This window comes from Diospyros lotus, chromosome 5, assembly GCF_014633365.1.
Source record: "Diospyros lotus cultivar Yz01 chromosome 5, ASM1463336v1, whole genome shotgun sequence".
NCBI classification, from domain to species: domain Eukaryota; kingdom Viridiplantae; phylum Streptophyta; class Magnoliopsida; order Ericales; family Ebenaceae; genus Diospyros; species Diospyros lotus.
The window spans coordinates 2523944-2547592 of record NC_068342.1 but is presented as its reverse complement, the minus strand read 5'-3'; the positions used below and the strand labels follow the sequence as shown (position 1 = coordinate 2547592).

Sequence of the window (23649 nt, the reverse complement as noted above, 5' to 3'; positions counted from 1 at the left end):
GTGACAATTTTATTTAATATCGAATGCATAGAATTATCGGGAGAAAAAGGAAGAAAAGAATGCTTGGAATTTCCGGACAACACCAGAGTCCGATTATTTGGAACACCTGGGAACGAATGACTATGTGCCCTGAAAACATAGAACATGACACATGAGTAGCATCTACAGCTTGCTAAAATAACCTAAAAATTATTATTAAATACCCAAATCATGTAACAAAAAATTTTGATTTGAAAGAGGCTAGCAAATTTAATTCTCTTCAATAGCTGCTGCTGAACAGGCGACACATGTCCTGCACCAAGCATATGTAACGCACGCAGCTTATAACAAAGAAGATCTGCTGTACCCCGTGGGTTTTGATTGGTTTCCATCCGGCTCAAGCTCTCGAGCTCTCGGCCTATTTATTATTCACAACGAAAGTGGTATTTTACGACTATTTTGCACTATTATTTCGATTGCCCCTTCCCAGGGAACAACAGGTTGTTGAATAAGACAACAACAACATACCAGCATGGAATTGGGATTCTATCTCCTTTGCTTGGTTGCTGAGAAGACTTTACCGAACTTTTTCTTGAAGAACAATGTAACAGCTGAACCCACCAGTGGCCAAGTTGTTACAATGGCAACATACACGAGTAGCCAAAATGATTTCCCGCTCTGTCGCGAAAGCTGATCCATGTATCTTCTTACAGGCATAATCATGTCGTTAGCATCTTGGGGCTGGGGCTGGGGCGGCTCATCTGTCAAATCCGTCCTTGCTCCTGTATTCAGATCATTTTTACGTGCTTCCAGAATTGTATCTTTGCCCCCCTCGCTCTGAACTGTAGGCTCATTCTGAAGGCGTACGTCTTCTGGATTAGTTGTTTGGTTATCGCCCGTAGTAGTCACCAGTCCTCCTTCTGTAATATTCACATACGGGCTTTGCTCAACTGAAGACTCTAGAGGACTGATCAAGGGCGGAATTTGCAACTGCAAGACAAGTATCAGGCCATATCAAATTAGCCAAACTGAAGGTCTTCGGTGCTTCAAAAGTACGACGGAAACTAACAAGAAATTGGAGAATGTCACAATTATTAGCAAAAATAATCAGAAAACCGATATTTGGCAGGCCCTGTGTTGCAAGGAACGCTCAGATGTCTCATCCAATCTGAGCTTTGGTAAAAACAAACCGCTTATTTCTTCCATGCATGACTTGTATTTAGAATTCTAAAACTCATCAAAAAATCAGTCCTACCCATGAGAACAAATAGCAACATCAACTTACCCAATGGGTTGAACAATTTATTTCAAGAAAATTCAGGAATAATGGTGGCAATCACAAGCCTGAATCACACTAGGTACATGAATTTTAAATGTCCAACCATCTCTATCATTATTTTATATAATATGGAAAAAGTTTCATATTTATTTCAATGGGTTGAACATTTATTTCAACAACTTATTGGATATTATGATATTTGGCCTCCAGAAAACCATTCTGCAGAGGGGACCATCAAGGGGCTTCAAGAAAGGTTTCTAAAGTTTTTTTTTTTTTTTTTTTTTTTTGGGGGGGGGGGGGGGGGGGGCGGATAGAAAGGCAGATATTTATCCACAAGAGGTTTCTTAAGTTTTCTTCTCATGAGTAAAGGTTTCTTAAATTGGTGAAAAATCATTTGGTCCTGAAATATTTGGCCTCCAAGAAAATGTTTCCTTGTACTGTTCAGAATTTATATTGTAGATAGTCACACATGCAAACCATGTCTATACTGTTTGACACAATGTAATACCAAGTTGTTGAGGTTTCATACTTTTTGGGTAGAAGAGGTATTAATAGAGGTTAGTGATGCAATGCTTGAAATCCTATGATGCAGATTCAAGGTAGTGAGATGAGATGCACATTAAGCTCCCTATATAATCAAAACATGCAAACACATCTTTTTTCCTTTTTCTTTAATTTTGAGCAAAAACTTAAACCATTTTCATTTTTTTACTCTCTCTTTCTTTCTTTCATTTCAGAAGCTAATTAGTAGTAAAATGTTTGTGCACTACTACCTCCTCCTTTCTGTGGATTAATGAACTCGAGCACAAAACATTAAAGAATTCATGAACAGCCCTTACCCACCTGCAAGGTATAGAAAAATCACTGCATTTGCTAAGAAAAAAGAAAAGAAAAATGACTGCAGCTGTTGACACAGAAAATTGGATGCAAATGCAACAGTACAAAGCAATAATAGAACTTCCAGTAAAATGCAGAATTACCAGCTATACATGTTTGGGAAAATATAACACTAAATCTCTGAAATATCATGTCCATATGAATTGATGCACCATGAATGCATGTATATATAATCCATCTTTAGAAACTCTTATTTATTCAGCTAAGAAAAAAAGTTCAATTATATTTTTTAAATGAACATGCCCAAACTTGAATCAACATGTCTCTCCCTCCCTCCCTCTCTCTCTGAAGTTTAGGGCCTCTTCCCTGCAAATTTCTACTTTAAACAATTTACACTTTTTAAGTGTTTAAAGTGACTAGATCTCATAGGGAAAAATTGAAATTATTCAATTTCTTGATACTAGAATACTTGCATTTACTGACTTGACCTGGCAGCAAAAACTGGAGATGGGGGAACAAGCAACTTCCCCAGTTACAAGATTGAAACCCAAAAGTTAACTTCTACATAAATCTAATGTTAATCTTGCAGACATGCATATGAAACTATAGATGCTATCTAAAAGTCAGAAAACAAATTACCACAGGCTGTTTGCAGTCATCCCTTCATAATAAGCAAGGTGTCCTCCATGCTGTGTGGTAGCCAGAACAATGTTTTTATTTGCCCTATAGATGGATAATATTTCAGGTTAGTTGCACATAGATACCAAATGTTGGAACATATTACAGTTAACTATTTCACAAAAAAGAATTAGTGTATTGTAATATATCATACATTTTGTGAAGAAAATCTTTTGTTGCAATATATGATAACAAATAGGTCAGACGAGCTCTATGGTTAATGTCCCATGTGGATCCCTTGTTCTGTTATCTACCCAAACTCACAGCACGCATTGAATGTAGCTGGTCATTCTGATTGCCAAAATATACTACATGGCAACAGTCATCATTGCCAAACTTCAGACCCTGCAGGATGGCTTACACATGGCCTGGAATGTGAGCCTTAAATTTCTATGCATGCATTGGTGCAAAACTTTGTTACTCTTAAACACAACATTGATATGTGCCCCCATGGTTATTTGCCCTCATTTCCAACTGCAGATACCTCTTGGCAAAGGCTTGGACAGGTTAGCTTCATCAAACACAACACAAAGTAAATAACAGTGCAGATGTCTTTATTTCTTTTTTATTTTGATTATAAATAATATCTTTACCGTTGGACTTGCTTCGTGAGTATTTTTGTCATGTTATTAATTATCAAATATCGTTACTAATAACAATGGATGAGATTCTTTTAATGCAACGAAGACATAGGCACATAGCAAGTAACAACACCTGATACTCCCATAAAATCACCATAATTTCAAGTCCTTGCAAGGATCCCATGATCCCTGCTCCACTAGCTAGTCTGTCAACTTTCCTCAGCCATTTATGGATTCATCTAATCTCTATGAGTGGGGGAAATACGTGCAAGATCTCCTCAACCAATGGCAATAATGCCATGAAAAATTTCTTCTCCTCCTTTGTCTTCTTCTTCTTTTTGTTAATGCAGTTTTTTCTTCTTTCTCAAAGCAAGCAAAAATTTAATCTTGTTTCCCAAATCTATAACCTTTTTTAGTCATCATGAACAACTATAACTTCATGCATGAAATAGCTATTGCCATGGTCACCTTAACAATTTAACCAAAAGAGATGCTCAAGTAGCAAACTCTTCCCCCCACAGAACATCATCATATTTGAGCAGAAGAGTGAAGTCATTGTCAAAAACTGCAAATATCATTTTGGTTTTTAAGAAAAAATGTCTGAACAATGACAGACCTCGCAGAGGGGAAATAGATTAAAAAAAAAAAACTACCTGCATATAGTTAAAACTCCCACACATGGTGTTCCAAATGTCTATTTGCCCATTCAATTTTCTTCAGGTGTTCCCTAGGAATGTGGCAGATAGTTTGAAACATATTTATCTCCCGTGATTATTAGATAAGTCACATGCTTGGACACATACCCACATGGACCACACTTAATACTCATATCTAAGTTCATGTAATATATGGATAGAACGAGGTGCAGGGATCCCTCGTTTTTGATACCACTGGGGTTAATATGAATTGTTGGGAAGAATGCAACCAGAAAACTTCTAATGGGATTGAAGCTCCTATTTTATTTTGAGAACTAAAATTGTCTCTTTCATGTATTTGGTGCACGGGAAAAGTTAATTCATCCTCAGACTAGTTCTTCAGTTTTGCAAAGCCTTTTCAGTAACTTTTAAGTGTACAGATGGTGTAGGTTTTCTTTTGGTTTAGCTTCAGGTGGCATTCCCTTGGAGCATTTATATATATATTCCCTCCCGGCATACATACGCAGGAAGCTGAATTGGTTCCTCAAGTCTCTATTTGTAGACATGTGCATCACTTACTTGTCACTGGATAAACCCACTAACCCTCCTCACAAATAGCAAGAGGCTTAAGATTTTTAACTTGGTGCACGGGAAAAGTTAATTCATCCTCAGACTAGTTCTTCAGTTTTGCAAAGCCTTTTCAGTAACTTTTAAGTGGACAGATGGTGTAGGTTTTCTTTTGGTTTAGCTTCAGGTGGCATTCCCTTGGAGCATTTATATATATATTCCCTCCCGGCGTACATACGCAGGAAGCTGAATTGGTTCCTCAAGTCTCTAGTTGTAGACATGTGCATCACTTACTTGTCACTGGATAAACCACTAACCCTCCTCACAAATAGCAAAAGGCTTAAGATTTTTAACTTGATCCATTTAGGTCCAAGTGGAGGGTGAGCCTTAGTAATAATGGTAAGGTTGCTTCTTTAAGACTGGATTGTAATGGGTTCAAGTTGTGGAAACAGCTTCTTTGCAAAGCAAGGGTAATGCTGCATGCAAATATAATCCTTTCCTGATCCTCACAAAGTAGGGAGCCTCAAGTGCTAATGGAAGTCACTTGCAACAACATACGGATCATGTGCGCAATGAAACAGCAGTAATTCTCTTGCAATTAATATAGTAATATGTAAAATGTCATTCCCACTTGGATTAGAGGGACTGCAGGCTTCCCTCCCTCCTCCTTCTCTGTGTATGATCAAGAACGGGCACAAATGTGAAAGAAAGGAAGATAAGTTGAAATTTAAAAAATTAAACTCAGTGGACTTCATACCTGCACTCATCCCAAGGGATGGCTTCTCTCGTGCAAACTGGATCATCTAAAGCATTGATGCAGAGAAGTGGCTGCATAACTTTTCCCACAAAATTAATACTGCTGCTACGCCTGTAATAAGTATCCACTGTCTAGAGAACAAAAGAATGCATCAGTAAACCATTGAAGCATGTGATAATAAGTCAAACAATTAGTACCTCATATTTTGCAAGGACCCGAGTCACATAATCATCAAAGTCTCGAACAGAACGCGACTGTTATAACACAACAAATATGAACAGAAGTTCAAATTAGATAGACATCACAGGCTTCAAATAATGAACAGTCTGAAAGTTGTTATTGATATCTTCCTATACAGGGCTCCGACTGTGATAATTCTTGATGTGTCTACAACTAGACACAGGAATTGCAAACCAGTGCTCACTCATTTAAAATAGATAAAGAAGTCTCAGTCAAACTAGAACAGAATTTTGAATGCTGTACTGAACCACAGGAAGAAAACTTGCTGTGTCACCAATTTTATGCAGGGAAAGTAAAGAGGTCTGCAAATTAGAGATAGGCAAAGAATGGGAGTGATAACCCGGGGCTCACTCAACTGGGGGAAATGGGATTGCTCAAAGATGCTGTGGAATCACAATGCAACCTAGCACACTTGATTTGAGGGAGGAATCACTCAACTCCAGCAAGAAAACTTGCAACAACTAATTTTCACATGAGAGTGCTTTGTGCTACCTCTTTCATTCATTGAATTTAAGAAGAGTACATGGTAGTCTATCACTATCTAGTAACTTGAGACTAATTCAACTGTATATGTATGCCACTTAATCCTCCAACCCACTGCCAAGTGTCACTCCAAGTACGCAGCTGCATATGTTTTTATTGTAACATCTACATGATGTTCATCATTGGCGGTTCATAAAGCCAAAAGGAAAGAAAAGCAAGATAACTAACCAAAAAATAATATTTAAAACCAAGAAAGTGATCCTGCTACACTTGAAGCTATCTCCTGAAGAACTGCCTAGTTTAAAAATAAATCCCACCTTCTTACAAGATAGAATAAGAATTTACTCAAAGCCAATGATTTTTTTTTTTTTTTTGCAAGATTTCAAATGCCACCATCTTGTGACTACGTCTAGTAGCCATTATAATTTCTGGAATGTCATCTCATATCAGTTTATGGGTTTCATTTTTCTCAATAAAGATCAGGGTACAGCAAGAGATTGAAGAGAGAACATGGATAACCTTTTCAATTCCATCCCAATCTGTAAGACGGGATATGATGGACTGATGCCTGCAAAGAATTTAAGATTCATCTTGTAAGAACAAACTCCAAAATCAGAGCAATAACTATAGAGAGAGAGAGAGAGAAGGAGGGGGGGGCAATGAGAACTGCATCAAACAACATGATAAGGTGATGCAGACATACAACTGAGCATAAGCTTTCAGGCCAACCGTTAAAGCTTTATTATAGAACTTCTGAGCAATTCTACGGTTGATAAACCTGTCACATATCTGAGCAAAATGGAAAAATAAACAAGTAAATGAAAAGAGAATGCAACTTAGAAAGAATCAACATGCAACTCCTAAATTCCTAATGAGGTCATAAACAATGATTAGTAGCCATCAAAGATTATCATATTTTTCCTTCTTGCCAAAATAATAGTAAATTTAATTGATCATCAATAACAAGTATCTCTTGAAACTAAAAATAGCATAACCCTTTCAAGCTAATCAGCATCGTTTGGTTTAATTGATAGAATGCAATTTCTTTGTTATGAAGTAGCAGAAAGAAGAGGAAACATGAGTGCCATGAGAATTTCAAGGAGATGTAAAAGAAAGCTTGCTCTTCTAATGACAGACAGCAGGATACTTGTAATGCCCCAAAATCTTAATTGAACGCAAGTGAGATTCTTTGGCTATTTTGGGGATCTTTTGACCTAAAGAGTTCAAGAAAAGGTTTGTTGGGGCTATAAAGGCTCAAAGAGGTTAAGAAAGGCATAATGGAACTACATGAGCTCAAAAGCATTTAGAAGTTTTATATTGGGCCTGAAAGGGTTTAAAGTAATTAAACGATGCATAATGGGCCATATTAAGGCCTAATATGGTTAAGAAACACATAGCCAGTAAAAATATTGGGGCTAAGGAAAAAAGAAAAAGAATGGGCCTTAAGAGAGTATAGGGACTATACAGGCCATTAGGCCAACTTTGAGGTAGTTTGAACCAAAATTCAATAAGACAAGGCCAAGAGGTTGTACCCAACATAGAGGGCTAAAATTATACAGCATATCAAAAAGGTTGAAAGCGTGGCTTTGGAGCCCAAGGAGGCCTCGACCCAAGGTGGGGTTAAAAAATTAAAAAAATAAATAAACTGGCTCATGTCACCCCCATAAGGCCAAGAAGTCTATACAAACTTGAGCCAAGTCAACCAAAGAGTTTGATAAAACCCGAACCATAAGTGGAACCAAGACATAGGATCTAAAGATATTACGTTAACCAGAGTCCAAATAATGCTTGATAAGTCAGAATAGTGCTCGATGATACCTCATGTAAAAGTGATTGAGGTATAGGTCTGCAACTATTTGAAGAGGCAATAGAAAAAATCTAATTACAAATTAGAATAAGTAGTTATAAGTGGGTAATGAGAGCAGAGGAAGTCAAGATAAATGGAAAAAAGGAAAAAAAAAAGATCCTGACTTCTGGGAAAAGGGCTGTCATAGTGCCTAGGATAACTAGACCCACTTTGTATCATAGCAAGCAGAATTCATGGGAAGAATTAACATATAAGCTAAACAAACAGACAAGACAATAAAACAAAGAAATAGATAAACAACTTCCTAAGAGGAACAAAAATGACGATGGTTCCAAATAAATACTACAAAGGAAATACATTTAAAATGGAATCTTTGGTGCCATTTGAGAAAGAAATTTTCTCACATAGAATACTAAAATTTTTGTCTTATAAGACATTAAAATTTAAATCATATTAACCAAGGACATACCAGAAGATCCCAAGGAGAACATATAGCTGCTGCACCAGCAATAGGGGTATTAATCCCATCCTCGCCCAGATATTTTACCTGAATGAAATAGCCTTAACAAATATGTAGTAGCATAATAGCAAATCTAGAATATTGGTACACCAGTTTGACTGCTTGGTAAACAATCAATTCCAAATAAAACTAAAATCTTTTTTTTGGGCAATAGAAACAAAATTCAGTTAGAATAAGTGTTTAAACAATTTTTCCATATCATTATTGTTAGTAGATATGTATTTAATCAGATGTTCTACAAATGGTATATTTGTAATATCCATGTAATGTGTTTCTCAGTATAAACAGAAATTACATATTTCTCAGTATAAATATAAACTGAGAACCTAATTGGATGTCCAGAATCCCTCCATCTGCGTCAATTTTACACGGAATAAAAACATTTCAGCACTCGTAATTGTTCATCATCAATATCACATTATCTAATCATTCTGGGTGTACATTTTCCAGTTTCAGAAGTGTATCCAATTGCAGCTTTACAGTAAAGAAGCTACAACTCAGATTGCAGGAGGACTAATTCTCTGGACCAAAGAAAACCATGGGAGGTTTACCCATTGCCAACAAAGTTACCTGTGAAGTTCAGCGCCCAGATTTTTATCCATGCATCCTTTAGCAGGGAGCTAGAATGAACTTTATTTGTAACAATCACACATGACATATATGTTGTATCCTGAGGGAGAGTGTTAAACACAAACTGAGGCAACCCTGACTGAGTGTTCAGTATTCCTCAATTCTACATCAACTTTACAATTTAAGTAGCAAAAACAAATCCTATAGAGTATAGAGCAGCTTGCTTCTCCAAACAATGACAAGAAAGCCCCAAATCTTCTTTCTTTTCTAATCTATAAAGAAGTTAATAACCCAACAAATCAAGCTTAATCCCACTATAAGGGAGTTAATTGCAATAAAATAACTTCATATTTAAGAACTTATAAACCCCACCTAGTGGGTTTAAGGCTTGATAAGCTGTTGTATTTAAGAACTTACAAAATGACTGAATCTAACTCTAGAAATTGGTAGGACAGGTTTATAGAATTTAGTTACCAGAATATTTGCACCAATACTAGTTCCAACCACACAAAGAGGAGCTTCTGGATATTTATGGTGAATATGGTCAATGATTTCACGTATGTCCTCTGTCCAACCAGCATTATAGAAGCAATCAGACTGTCAAAAGAATAAAATCTACAATTGCTTAGACCAGAAATAATTTTGTCAAATGAATGAAATACAAAATATCATAAAAGGAAACACTTACAGTAATAGATATCCCTCCGAGCCCACGATGATTGCTGACGACAACATTCCAACCACATTTTGCCATCTTGAAAGCGAAATGCTTTATATACTGCAACAAATTTTGGACATATTGAGTAAAAGAAAAGATAACAGAACAAGGGATTGGTTTGTTGATACAGGAAGCTATCAGGAAAAAAGTTGATAGAAAAGCAGAGTGAACTCGATGACATTTCCAAACAAATAAATAAATACACTGGTGCAAAAGTAGAAAAAATAAAAAATATGGAGGGAAGATGTAAGCAAGTCTCTTGTTGGAGACAGTCAGGTGGCCGTAGTTAGGAAGCATGTCACTTGAAAATCTATGTAAATAATGATGACCACTTAAAATACATAAAAAATGATGATGCGGACAATGTACTGTACATTTTCTGATGAGGTAATCATGCAATAGTTAGGACCGAAATCTTGTTTTCCTAGAACAAGGACCAGGGAATTACACATACCAAAGACATAACTGATCAGACTATCAGGAAGTTTAAACTAGTCATCGTCATTGAAGGTTCGCATATAGTTCATTGCATGGAGGCTGTATATCCAACAGCAGGAAAGATGACATTAAGGTCAATGTCAAATATATATATATGCAGATAACACATTCGTGTAATTTAGAACGTGTTGAAAGGTAATAGATCTCCTAAACTATGAAGTAGAAGAAAAAAGGAATATCCTATACAATCTTCAACACATGGTGCAGGTGTCTGTCACCTTTTATGCACACAAACGGCAAGTCCTTTTCCCACCTAACATGCCATCATAGTAATCACCATTTCTCCCAACTGATGATAGAAAAAGGATGCAAAAAGATTTAAGTCATAGGAGTACCAAAGTCCCTAGGGTGAGATGTAAAAATAAAAACTTTTCAAATAGAAAGATAGTGAGAAGTTATATCTTGCAAAAGCAAAAGGCAACCATCAAGTTTTAGGATACATCAGCATCAAGGATGACAATAATCATCATAGAAAGTGGAAGTTTCCCATCTAGCTAATAGGTATAACATTGTGTCTGTGTCTTAGTTCCACCTTCACAAATTGAGAGCCAACATTCTAACGTGTCAGTCCCTTGTGAATTACTCACTTCCAATTTTGGAAAAATGAAAACCCAAGATGTTTGCCAGATATAGTTGCAACACCATGTCATAGGCGTCCAATTTGCAATAAATTAAAATAATTAACACCATGAAAATGTTCCACTGCATATGTCATGACGGTGTTGTGCTCATCATTATGATATATTTTTTCTTAAGCATTTTAGTACCTTCACTCATTATGACATATTCTTCTTAAGCATTTTAGTATCTTCACCGTTTAGGGCTCATATGATTCATAAAGAAAATATAATTGCAGTATACATGAAACCTACACTCCCACAGCCTTTGCAAAGAGAGGACGTACTGGCAATGCTCTTTTATACATGGAACCTATAGCATGTACCAGGAGAACTGGTGGATTGCGAAACCAGACATGCTAGTTCATCTACATCAAGGTTCGGGGTAGTTTTCACATAATCAATTCGATGTTTATTGACCTCATAATGGCCACAATTAATCAAAAAATGGCAAGGATACTATTCCAAGAAAATAAGAGCTAAGCTAGTTGGACAACCTAATACAGGAATATGATATGGTCTAATCTTTAAACTTCTTTTATCAGAAGGGGAATCACACAGATGACTAAAAACCCAACTAAAAACAACAATCACAAGCCTTAATCCCACTAGGTGGACACTAAGAGAAAATAGAAAAAGAATAGCTCCCCTTGCCAAGCAAGAAAAGGCTACAAAGAACTAGAAAAATAATAGCAGTTGAATCTCTAGAAAGAGATATATTCTTCCCCATGAAGGGCAGTGCTTCAACTGATCTCATAAAAGTTCCACTTAATTCCCTTTCTAAAATCAATTGATTTGTCAAACAAAGCCATTCAAAAGTAGAGTAGAGAAGTCCTATCAAAGAATTGTTGCGTTGTTATGCTTAAAATACTAATCCAAACATTCTCCTATTAATTTATTATTTTTAAGCACAACCATTTGGACACAATGGATGCACATATACCACCATAAGACACATAAATTATGGAGATGTTAAAAACATTTTTGTTTTTTTGACTTCTAGCATATTTAGAATATTCGTTTTCTATGGATTAGAAACTTTTTTTTTTTCTTTTTGTTGCTTTGCAGTTGGAGAAACATGTATATTCTATATATGAGACACTATTCAGCATTTTCAACCATACTAAATCAACACACAACAAACCTTAATTCCACTACGTGGGATCAGCTACCTGGCCTATACTAAATCAATCAAGAAAACGTTCCCTTTCTCTATTTTCAACAGGTTCTCCTCTTTCACCTTCTCTATGCTTTCTCTTCCATCAGTGTCCACGTCAACTAATTTCACAGAGAGAGAAAGAGATCTTCAGAAATATTCTCTAGGTTAAGACAAAACGTATTCTGTTGGTACCTTCGGAATAAACAACCCCATCTGCATCGCCAAGCAAGCAATCACTGCCTTACATGATTAAACCAAATATCTCCATCCTTCACTGTATTTTATCCCTTTCCTCCTAGGATCACCTCAATATGCAGCCAGCAAAGTCCACTGTTTCAACCTCCATACTCAGAAGAAGGATATCTATATTACCCATACAAATCCTTCCACACAAACAAATCACCTCATCTTACACTTCTAGGTCCTCAAGTTATCATCAAAACTTTGCTCCAGATCTTGTTGGGGTTAAATAGCCATATTGAATTTTTATTAAGCTATGTATTCCAATAAGCACCAGAGTCATTCCATAAAAATTAGGGTACTTCTTTAGTAGTAAAAGAAAGAGAGAAAACAAGTATTGAAACAATAATAATAACTTACTGCGGCGGAAGAATCACTTGTTAAGCCTGGAATTACCATCACGATGGGGACTTTATCATCTCCAGGAACGGTGCCTTTCATTTGGAAAGAAGCCTCTGAAACTGGAAAAATCAAAAGCAAAAATTAGAAAGAAAACATAATCTCTGATAACTGATGCCAGAATGCCACAGGATATGCTAATTGAACTATGCCCAGAAAATTCCTTCAGAATGGAAGGCAGCCATCAGCAAATCATATAGTCTATCGCTAACTAGCTATAAAAGATTACCTACTAGGGATGTTGGTTTTCACAATGTTGTTCGTTTTTCTTTATTTGTAGATTTTTTTTTCACTCTTCACACTTCATTGATTTCTTTGTTTTTCCACTGAAATTTGTATTTTATTGAATTTCAATGAATTTTTTATGTTATTTTTATGTAAAATAAAACAATTTTATGTTTTTCTTTCTTCTAATTTTTTATTTATTTTGTTGTTTGACTTCTAGGTACTTCTTGAAATACTATGAGTCGTTATTAACTTATTATAGTGGTTGAAATTATATTATCTGTTATTATAGTAATAGTGTTGGTTATTTGTTATTTATGATTTTATAAGTTTGTATTTACCTCTCTATTGGTATATATTGAAAAGAATGATGCATTAAGTATTTTTGATAAATTTTGAAAAAAAAATTGTGCGCCTTGTATCAAAAAAGCCCACACCTTGTGCCTCCAGCTCCAAGCACCTTTGCACCTTTGCAACTTTGCAACTTTGACAACTATGATATCCCCAATCCCAGAAATCTACTCTTACATCAACCCATAGGAAACAGGTTATATTACCACTAAAGTAACACACTATACATTGCATCAAAGCCAAAAGAAATTATTTCAGAGCATGGCAAGAAAGGGAAAACCTCAACTTACCATCAGAATTCATCAGCCAATCCAGAGCCATTGTTCCATTATCAGCCGTATGAAATAGCTGTCTGAGCAAGGTTATTCATTAGAACAAGAAAGGTAATCATGTCACAGAAGAAAGTATGTTGGAAAAAGTTTTTCCCTTGTGTGCAACTGTGCAACCTTCAGAAATTCAGACCAGGGGATAGCTTTACCACTACACGATAAGGAAATTGCAATTTCTACTGTAATCTGATATTCAAGAGCAGAAAAAAGGGTGATAACTCCACCATAGACAAGTACAAGAAAAGGAAATCATTTTAACCAATAATAAAGAAACAGATGTCACAGGGAAGTAGAATAAAGTATGATGAATAGAGGAAAATTAAACAAGTTACCACCTGCTGTAGCTGAAAGCAGGAGGATGACCAGAGAAGCTCAAGAAAGAAGTCTGAAGATGAGGACTGGAAAGCCAGGGAGTTGCAAAATACCTGCACCAAAAGCATTAGGAGATAAGTAGAACAGAAGCATTTCTATTTTATAATTGAGAGCTTATACTTCAAATTAGAATACAACAACATACCAAGCCATAATCTCACTAGGTGGGGATGCTTCAAATTAGAATATATCCATAAAATCAGATCCAGTTCAACACAAAAATAGCAAGACCATCAAATTTTGACATTAAAGCCCAATGCAGTAATACTTGCGCAAATCACCAATATAATGAAAGTAATAGAATACAGTACAAAAGTGAAAGCTTCTGACAACTCCAATTTGTTCAAGCAAGTTTGAGAAAATTCAGCAAGTAGTAGTACATTTTTCCCCAATAAAAGCAACAATAGTAAAAGCCTCATAGGCATGTTAAGGGGAAAAAACAAAAACAAAAAAAAAGAAGCAAGAATTGGACATATATGTCCCCTCCCATATCCTTTTAAAAATTTTAAGAAAGTGTGGGACACATATCATATGCGTTTTGGTGTGTCAGAGTGTCCAAGACACCAGCAACACCAGTATGGAAGCCCCTAGAGAGTAGAAAGTGTCCATGAATTTATAGACCATAGCCTTAAATGGAGATAAGATATCATTATCAAAGTATTGCTAAAAGGAACAATAATATTATAGACAACAAAATTTGGTGTCTAAAGCAAGAAGCAAAGCCTCAAATGTTGTCTCGATCTTCTAAAATAGTGTTCCAGTGCATGACACTCCCTACTTTGCAAGGGGGCGGGCAGGGGAGGGTTGTCTTTGTATGCAACCTTACCCTTGCTTTGCAAATAGGATGTTATCACAATCTTCTGTATAAGAAATTAAATGTAGAGCCCCTATACCTATTCTATAAGGGAAAACAATATGCAAGAATATTACTATCTAAACGTTGTGAATGTATTAACTTCTGTCATTTATGAACTTATTCAAATTATAAACCACGCAACTTAAAATCACATGTATGGATACAGGACAATAACTAAAAGTCATGGCAATAAAATCCAATGTGGCAAATCCTGGCATAGTAAATTGGGAAACGAGGCAGGAACTTGTAGTCTTAATTTATTGTGTACGATAGCATAAAATCGCTATTTGTATGACATCAAGTTTTTTTTTTTTTTTTCCATGAAATAAAAATCAAAAGGTGGCTAAAGGACAAATTGGTAAGAAACTCAAAGCTGCTTGGTTCCTATTCCCAAGGGACTGACATAATGGCTTAAAAAATCTTCCGGCTAAATGGTTAGGGTTCAAATGAAACCCTGAAAAGCCCTGGCCACCCAAGAAATGTAAACAAATTTCTACATCTGATAAGAAATGTCAGAAACAAGCGCATCTCAGACACGTGGACGAAGCCTCTTGTACAGGCAATGGCCGAGGAAAGAGAGCCATAATCAATAACTTCAAAAAATTCTATTAAACTAGCACCAAATAACTCCTAAATTTTTTGAATTTTACTGACATGTTGGTAATAATTTTGACATTTTTGTTAAATCAACATGATGGCCCCAATAGCAAAAAGAAAAAAAAACATTAACGCGCGTAAAATCGTATATTACCATGAGGTACAAAGTACTAATTCATATATAGCAGCAACAGTAATGGTAGCAATCTAGTACAGCACAACGACCTAACCAAATAAAACCAAACTCAAAGGCTTCATGACACGGAGTTTTACCTCCCATGAAGAATTCGACACTTGGAGACGATTTCTTGGTAAACCTCGGAAGAAGCGTCGAAGGTCAAAGACACTGGCTGTCCTCTGAACCCGGCGAACAGGTCCTGAAGAATGTGAACCTCGAGGAAATTGTACAGAAACACCAAAACAATGAACAGGAACCCTAGCAAGTAGTGAGAAACAGGTATGAGAGACGCCGCTGCAAGCAAGAGACGGTAGGGAGAATCGGATGCTTGAATGGATGAATCGGAACAATCCATTGACGACGGAGATTTCATAATCTGAGAAAACCTAGGCTCTGCAACGGATTGAGTTTGAATGGAAGCGCTGAGAAGAACAAACTGGAGAAATGCAAATAGGAGGCCGAGGAGCGAGTGGCTCCACACCAACGAAGTTAACGACAACCAGATCCATGACCTTGACCGATTACTTTAAATATATATATATATATATTGTTTATATTTACAAAATATTATAATTAATTTGTAAATTACATTGATTATACTGCATTTTAAAATATTATAGTCAACGATATTGTAATTTCAATTATGGGTGTTCAAAAAAATTGGTACATTGTAAAAATTGGCCAAACTAAATCGAACCAAATCAAATCGATAGATTTTTTTTTTTTGTAGTCGAAAACGGTTTGGATTCTGTTCAAATTGCGCGATTTGCGGTTTAGACAATTGACAGTTCGGTTTTAAATCGAATCGCTCAATAAAATAATAAAAAATATTATAAAAAATTATTATTATAAAAATCTAATAATTAGCAACCTCATCCTATTTATTTTTTACACTATTTTATCTTTATTTTTTTATTCATATTTATTTACATTTAATTGTCTTTATTTACTAATATTTATGTCTTTATTTACTATTTTTAAATATCTTTTTTAGTGATTTTAAGTAGCATTTCAAATCGCGGTAAACCACATCAAACCAGATCACAAATGCGGTTTGGTTTGGTGCAGTTTGGCCGAACCCAAACCAGACCGCGGTCTAGTTTAGTTGAAAAATCACACTAACAGTTTGGCGTGCTGAAAATTATTTAAATCAACAAAATCGCACCGCGAACACCCCTAATTTCAACACCAAATTTTAATGTTTAGAATGATAATCATGCGACGTGCAAATTTCGAGATTAAAATAAGATTAGCTGTCGTGTCTTATCGTAATACTTAATTTTTAATTGATGAATAAAAAAAAATTGATCTATTACATTTTTTTGACTTATCTCAATTATATGTCTTTTGGACCTTTCACCTACGCCACCACCAATGGAAGTAACTAGCCCTCTATGTTGGTTGGGAGAATAATTTTTTTTTATCGTAAAATATTCAATTTAGTTACAAATTACGTTACAATTACCTTGTTACGATTTTACTTAGTTGAAGATCTCATCATGGCATCAATCAATAAAATCATTAGAAATTGTTATAATAGTATATATTATATTAATATAAAATATAATTTACATCACAAGAACCATTGACAATTAATAAAAAGGTTTAAAAAACACACAAAAAAATAATGAAAATAAAAAATTAAAATCTATGCCAATGGGGCTCGAAAGTTTGAATATAAATTAATAAATATGTCAATGTTCAAAATTAGTTAATCATAATTTTTAAACTCACAATGAGGAAATTAGCCCAAATGCATTGAGGAGGAACGTAATAGAACATACGCCGGGGATTTTTACGTGATTTGGTCAGAACGATGTCTATTCCACAACTATTTTATGGATATTCCGATAGAGTAACAGTATATTATTATGGGTATTCTCTCATTACAATAGTATTTTTTACTGTTATTTATAACGAGAGTGTTCACAATTACATGATTTCCAATAGTAGAAAAGTGATATCATGGGGACAAAATGTCATTTTAAATTCCACAAAATCAAAAGTGGGCTCTGTATTACCAAAGATCTGATTTGCCTCACATAAAGCAAGTGGGTCATTTTCTTTGGTTGTTCCGTATTCTTATTTTTTATGCGAATTGAATAGTTTGACTGACTCGCTAAACAGTTAGGCTAGCAAGCTAAAAGTATTGCTGGGAGTTCGTTGGGTATATCACTAAGAGCTCGCTGGGAGCCTTGTTGGAAACTCGCTTGGTTCTGCGATCTGAGTTCGGGTTTCAATGATGTGTGACCTTGTTCTGATGAGTTTGGGCCCATTGGGGTTCAGGCGATTAGGCCACCCTGCTGAATTAAACTCAGGCTATAAGAAGTAGTGCAAGAAATATCCATAACACAATATAATAAAACTAATGGTGAAAAATTAATGAGATTGATGTCCTTAAGATATAGGTCAAATGGTCGAATGAGTAATATGTTAGTGTCAATAGATTGCGAATTTAATTATAACTCTGTGTAAGGGTTAAAAGCTGAATCTGTAATTTATTTCTCTTAATGAAATAGAGAATTCGAACATCCAAAATCCCACTACGACAATCATCTAAAAAAAAATTCGGGGGTTGAAAATGTAAATACCCTCCTCTTCAGCACGCGCCAGACCGTTTTCCCGCTTTCTCTGTAAGAACCCTAGAGTGTGTATTTTGGCGAAGAAAGGCCTTCCGAACACAATTACTAGCCATTAATGGCGATGGCGGCGTTCACCCGCCCCGCCACCGAACTCCGCCGGCTGCTCCACCGCCCCAACGCCGTCCGCACCTTCGTCGACGCCAGGGTTAAATGGGTCCGCGATCCGTACCTCGACACCGCCGTTGAGAAAGAGAAAGACCTCAAGCCAATGCTCAATCTCAAAAACCTAATCCTCGCTCAGCCCTCGAAGACCCTGCCAATCTCCACCGCTGCCTTGCTGAAGGACCGCCTCAAGCTCCCCACTACCGCCGGAAAGCTTATCGAGAGATATCCATCGGTTTTCAACCCATTCCGGCCCGACCACCCCCTGGCCCTTCCTCACGTCAAGCTCACCGCGCAAGCCCTAGTCGTCCACAACGAGGAGGCTCGAGTTTTCAACTCGCGAAATCACCGGAAGGACTTGGCAGAGAGGCTAGCGAAGCTGCTGATGCTAGCCGGGTCGAGAAAGCTTCCGTTGAACGTTGTGAACGGGTTTGTTTTCGACATTGGGCTGCCCCACAATTACATTCTCACATTTCTGTCTGATTTCCCCGAGTACTTCCAGTTGTGTAGTATGGATTGTAAAGATGCAAATGGCTGTGAATTGTTAGGGTTAGAGTTGGTTTCTCACAGACATGATCTTGCAGTTTCGGTATTGGAGAGAAAGGAAATGCATTTGAATTCCAGGTTTAGAAGCGGCGTGCCAATTCCTTTTCCTATGGAGTTACCAAGAGGATTTGATTTGGAGAAGAAAGTGAGGAATTGGGTTGATGAATGGCAAAAATTGCCATACATATCTCCGTATGAAGATGCATTTCATCTCTCGCCAAATAGTGATCAGGCAGAGAAGTGGACAGTGGCCGTTCTTCACGAATTGCTGCACCTACTGGTGTCAAAGAAGACAGAGAGAGAGAATGTCTATAGGTTGGGGGATTATCTAGGGTTTGGGCTGAGGTTCACGAAAGCTCTGGTGCACCATCCGGGGATATTTTATGTCTCAAATAAGATTAGGACTCAGACCGTGGTTCTTAGGGAAGTGTATAGGAAGGACTGGTTGATTGAGAAGCATCCTTTAATGGGAATGCGGCATAGATATATTCACCTCATGAATAAGAAAGTGAGGCAGAATAGACGAATTCAAGTTCAAAATGTTAGGCCTAGGAAACAGGTCACTTGATTGGCAGGAGGGAGGAAGTGCAGGAAAGTAATGTTAGAATCACGGCAGGAGAAGAAATGGAGTTGAATGACTAAGAGCAGTATTAGGATTAGGATGTGAATTCTATTTGAACAACCAGGTAATTAAATGAAAATAGCAGTTGGAAAATATAAACTAGACATGGAGTAAAAAATGAGAAAGCTGAGGAGAAAGATTGTTATCCAGGTCATTTCCAATCTTCAATCTTGATGAAGGGAGGAGTCAGTCTCTTCTGTATACAAATGTTTTAGAGACAGCATGAGCCCGTGTTAGTAAGCACATTCCTTTGAACATGTCTCATTTATTTTAGTACTGGATTTCTACAGTATTTTCTTGAAAACCATGGAGCAAAAGTGCCTAAAAATCCATGAGGGGTATGTAGTGAAAAAACCATGGAGCAAATGTTTTAGAGACAGCATGAGCCATGTCAGTAAGCACATTCCTTTGAACATGTCTTATTTGTTTTAGTACTGGATTTCTACAGTATTTTCTTGAAAACTATGGAGCAAAAGTGTCTAAAAATCCTATAGTGAAAAAACCATGGAGCAAATGTTTTAGAGACAGCATGAGCCGTGTCAGTAAGCACATACCTTTGAACATGTCTCGTTTGTTGTAGTACTGATTTCTACATTATTTTCTTGAAAATCATGGAGCAAAGGTGCCTAAAAACCCACGAGGGGTATGTAGTCAAAAAATGTGTGCTGATGGCTTTAATAATGCGTGGACAATGTTGAGGACATGCATTATGTGGGAGAAATGGAACTGCTGTGACCACAATGAAGTCATCATTGATTTAATATTGACTTGATTGAAAAACAAAAGATAATAATGTGATTTCCAGGACATTCCGTTTGAGAAATATAATGTGAAGATGACTCAACAGGTCAGTGGGATAATATTGCTGCAACATTTCAAATGAAATAAAACGGACACAATATGTGTCAAGTTGGTTATGTCTGAGCTGACCATGTGGCCGGATAAATTTCCGTGGCAGCTGTTTGCTGGTGAGTTTCCTAGTTTTTTTATGTTTGCTGAAATTATCTGTTGTGCCGTCTTTTTAGCATTAAAATTGGTCTCATGGTTGGTTCCTTGCTGTAGATGGGTGTGTGCTAGCTGCTATATGTGGTTGAAATTTGGTTGCTTTTTCACTAAATGGCTCAAGATTTCCAAGGATCACTCTGGGTGTCTGGGGTTTCATTAATTGCTATTGCACCCCCATGGAAATGCCATGATGACCTATATATCCCAGCCACAAATTTGCCAAGAAGCACTCAATTCGAATTTAATTGCGTTTAGGCAGCAGCCATGCCATTCTATGAGCAGTTTAGCTCAATCTGTTGCTGTCTTTCTGTTATTAGTTTTACAATAAAATTGTCAGTTTTTTTCTCCTCCGGTTGACTTTACTACTGGTTTGAGCCTCTGATTCCTTAACTTAAGCACTTGTACTTGCCTAAATGCCATTCTACACATTCTCTGTCACTTGTTGGCCATTTTACCACGCTAACCATGCCTCTCAGAACTTAAGGAGTTACACTTCTTAAATTTATTTCCATGCCTCTATCCAGATAGCATCTGGTCCAAGTTTCCAGCTGCTTTACCATTCTTCATTTTCTTATTTCTTACTTCGCCTCTGTTTTGTACAAATACATTATACATCTATTTGGACAAATCTGGACCCTGTAATGATATTAAAACAGAATTTAGTAATCTCGTTCTTACATGTCATGCATGTAATATGGTGGTAAAAAGTTATAAGTTCTTGTTACATGTATTTTCTACATGCTAAAGACTTCTAATGTGTTCCCGTTTTTCATTTTGATTATTATGTTCTTCAGTGAATTGAAAGTCAAACAATGTTGTACTGGGTGTCATGACGTTAAGTTTTATAAATCATTGGGGGATATTCAAGTTTGACTAACATAATTTTCAAATATGTAACTAGTTTTGCTTGTTTTGCTGATTAGGCAGGACTGGTTTTGTCACTTCATTAACATGCTGAAGGGATCTTAGGCACCAATGCTGATGAACTACTCATCCTTCATGTGAGTTACTGATTCTGCCATTGTTGTTTCTTTGACCAACATTCTTACAATGATGCTACTGTTGGTTCTTGCAGAACAGTCATGGCATGGAATGGCTGAAAATCTGGCTACTGCAATGCCCTTAGTTGGATCCTGATTGAGATGGCAAGTAGTATTACTGTATTACTGAGGTTCGTTCGAGATGAATGTAACATGTTTTTATTTTTTTTAATTTTTTGTTAGGAAACAATTTGTTGCTTGTTTGAATTTTAGAAAAAGCTGCGGAAAATGGAAACTACAATTTGGTTCGGTTAAATTGAAGGATGGATTGAGGAGTGAAAACATTGTAAAACAGTTTTGAACTTTTATTCAGTGTTGAATATAGAACCGATTATCACACAAGAAATTCCACTCTCTCACAGCCAATTCACAACCAATAAGAAATAGAAATAAATTAATAGATATTAGTGAAAATCAAACCTATAATAGAAAGTCAAAGAGGTAAAAACTTATCCTAATTTAGGCATAAAATGCCTTACATTCACTGTCGAAGTCTTTGACAAAATTCACTAGAAACCAATCAAGAATACAACACTCCCTTTCTCGCACATACTTCGTTATGATCAATAGCCTTCCCTCTCAAGAATACAAAGACTGAGCAATGCTCTCTCTCAATATTTCTTTAGGGTCCCTGCAAGATAAAATTAGAAAGAATGAATGTTGAGTCTAACTTAGAGATAGAGATGGTTAGAAACAAGGGTTTATATGCAAAATAGGGGAAATAAAAGGATTGTCGGAAATAACTTCTATTTCTGTTACATTTTAAACACATAAAATAAGCATACAAATTTATTTCCAACTACATTCTAAAGCCCTATCCCAAGATTCCCTACAAGAAATATTAGTTTTTGCTACAAAAATTTCCGTAGTCAAAAGTTTAAGAAACGTTACTAAAAGATTTTAGCTACGTTTCTAAAACGTCACAAAAAACATAGCAAAAGACTCGTCGGCAAAAGTCATTAGCAACGTTTTCATTTTTACAAAAATGTCGCTTTACATAATCTTTTAGCTACGATTTTTTGAAACGTAGCAAAAATTTTAGTTACATTTTCAAAATCGTCACGAACTTTTTGTTACGTTTTTTAAATATAACAAAAAATGTAGCAAAAACCTAATTGCATTACATTAATATTTAGCTATTTTTTTTTGTCCATAGCTAGAGAAAATTGTAGCCAAAATTGGCTAAAACTTTTAGTTATGTTTTCAAAATCGTCATGAAATGAATATGTTTAGGTACGTTTCAGTAAAAAAACGTAGCAAATGTTGCTAATAAATATTTTTGCTGCGTTTCTATTTTTTGTGGCATGAAAAACCTTTTAGTTATGCTTTCTTGGAATAGTAGCTAATTTATTTTAGTAAAAGTTTGGCAATATCCCTACCTATTTTGCAACGATTATGTATTTTCGTCATTATATTTAACATGTATTAATATAAACATGAATTCTATTAAAATTTAAACAATAAAGCACAAAATAAGAAAAATCTAAACACATTAATATTTACAAATGTTCAAATCATTAAAACACACCAATGACCATTTTAATATCTCAATGTTCAAGTCGTCAACACAGATAACAACGTCAACACAAATGCATAACATCATTTGCCAAAAATATACTCATTTGATGCACAGATTTCATTCAACTTTTATAAAGTACTTGCATCTTTATCAACCTTATGCAAAAAAAAAAAAAAAAATTGTTTGAAATAAATGACTTTAAATTTCTAAATGGGCAAGCGCATCACATAAACTTTAAGAATCTTACCCTTCATCCTCAATGAAGTCATCATACTTGTCTCCAAGTAGTTTTCTGAACAATAAATCATGGTTTGCCAATTTTGCACTTGTTTTTTTCACTTTTGGCAATTTTAACTTCTAATGTTGTCTTTAAATTGTTATTCTCATCTTGCAGTCTTCTAATAATTGTTTGGTTTGTGGATGTAGATGCACTTGGCTTGAGATCATAGCCTAGTCCATTAACATAACCAGATCGAGTGCCAAAGACTTGATCACATACCTCATCTGCACTAAGCTCTTTACCTTCTTCTTTTGATTTCTCCATTATCGCTTGCATATTATTTTTGTACAATTGTAAGCACAAATAATAAATGAATTTAACTAGTACCAATCTCAAAATATAAGTGTTGTAGTCTAAAAATTACAACAATAAAATTTGTTTTAAATGAGAGAAATCATCGTCCAATGTCATACTTGATGTC

The 23649-nt window shown here is 35.9% G+C and overlaps 2 protein-coding genes across 10 annotated transcripts; one reads left to right on the top strand and one right to left on the bottom strand.

Moving 5' to 3' along the window:
- Nucleotides 1–173: 173 nt before the first annotated feature.
- LOC127801526 (embryogenesis-associated protein EMB8) lies at nt 174–15969 on the bottom strand. 2 transcript variants are annotated; one of them, XM_052336746.1, is made up of 14 exons: nt 15568–15969; nt 13805–13894; nt 13431–13492; nt 12526–12626; nt 9622–9711; nt 9408–9530; nt 8313–8390; nt 6740–6825; nt 6556–6604; nt 5511–5567; nt 5314–5444; nt 2735–2818; nt 2029–2101; nt 174–969 (listed from the first exon to the last, which is right to left on the bottom strand). In XM_052336746.1, the coding sequence occupies exons 1-14, from the start codon at nt 15843–15845 to the stop codon at nt 526–528; spliced, it is 1746 nt and encodes a 581-aa protein (XP_052192706.1). In that variant the 5' UTR covers nt 15846–15969; the 3' UTR covers nt 174–525. The 2 variants fall into 2 exon arrangements, with proteins under 2 accessions (XP_052192706.1, XP_052192707.1); XM_052336747.1 differs by having other exon boundaries at nt 2032–2101.
- Nucleotides 15970–18059: 2090 nt separating this feature from the next.
- On the top strand, nt 18060–21765 carry LOC127802731 (protein WHAT'S THIS FACTOR 9, mitochondrial). 8 transcript variants are annotated; one of them, XM_052338732.1, is made up of 3 exons: nt 18060–20352; nt 21317–21390; nt 21470–21765. In XM_052338732.1, exon 1 carries the CDS (start codon nt 18170–18172, stop codon nt 19328–19330), a length of 1161 nt encoding a protein of 386 aa, XP_052194692.1. In that variant the 5' UTR covers nt 18060–18169; the 3' UTR covers nt 19331–20352; nt 21317–21390; nt 21470–21765. The 8 variants fall into 8 exon arrangements, with proteins under 8 accessions (XP_052194692.1, XP_052194690.1, XP_052194691.1 ...); XM_052338730.1 differs by having other exon boundaries at nt 21465–21765; XM_052338731.1 differs by having other exon boundaries at nt 21313–21390.
- Nucleotides 21766–23649: the final 1884 nt, after the last annotated feature.

Excerpts from the sequence above, each read along its gene's own strand:
- LOC127802731 (XM_052338732.1), top strand. The coding sequence starts at position 18,170 with ATGGCGATGGCGGCGTTCACCCGCCCCGCCACCGAACTCCGCCGGCTG.
- LOC127801526 (XM_052336746.1), bottom strand. The coding sequence starts at position 15,845 with ATGAAATCTCCGTCGTCAATGGATTGTTCCGATTCATCCATTCAAGCA. Across the intron at positions 8,391-9,407 it reads GTATTGGTGCAAATATTCTG|GTAAAATATCTGGGCGAGGA; the intron begins GTAACTAAATTC and ends TATTTCATTCAG. Across the intron at positions 6,605-6,739 it reads CTGAAAGCTTATGCTCAGTT|GCATCAGTCCATCATATCCC; the intron begins GTATGTCTGCAT and ends AATTCTTTGCAG.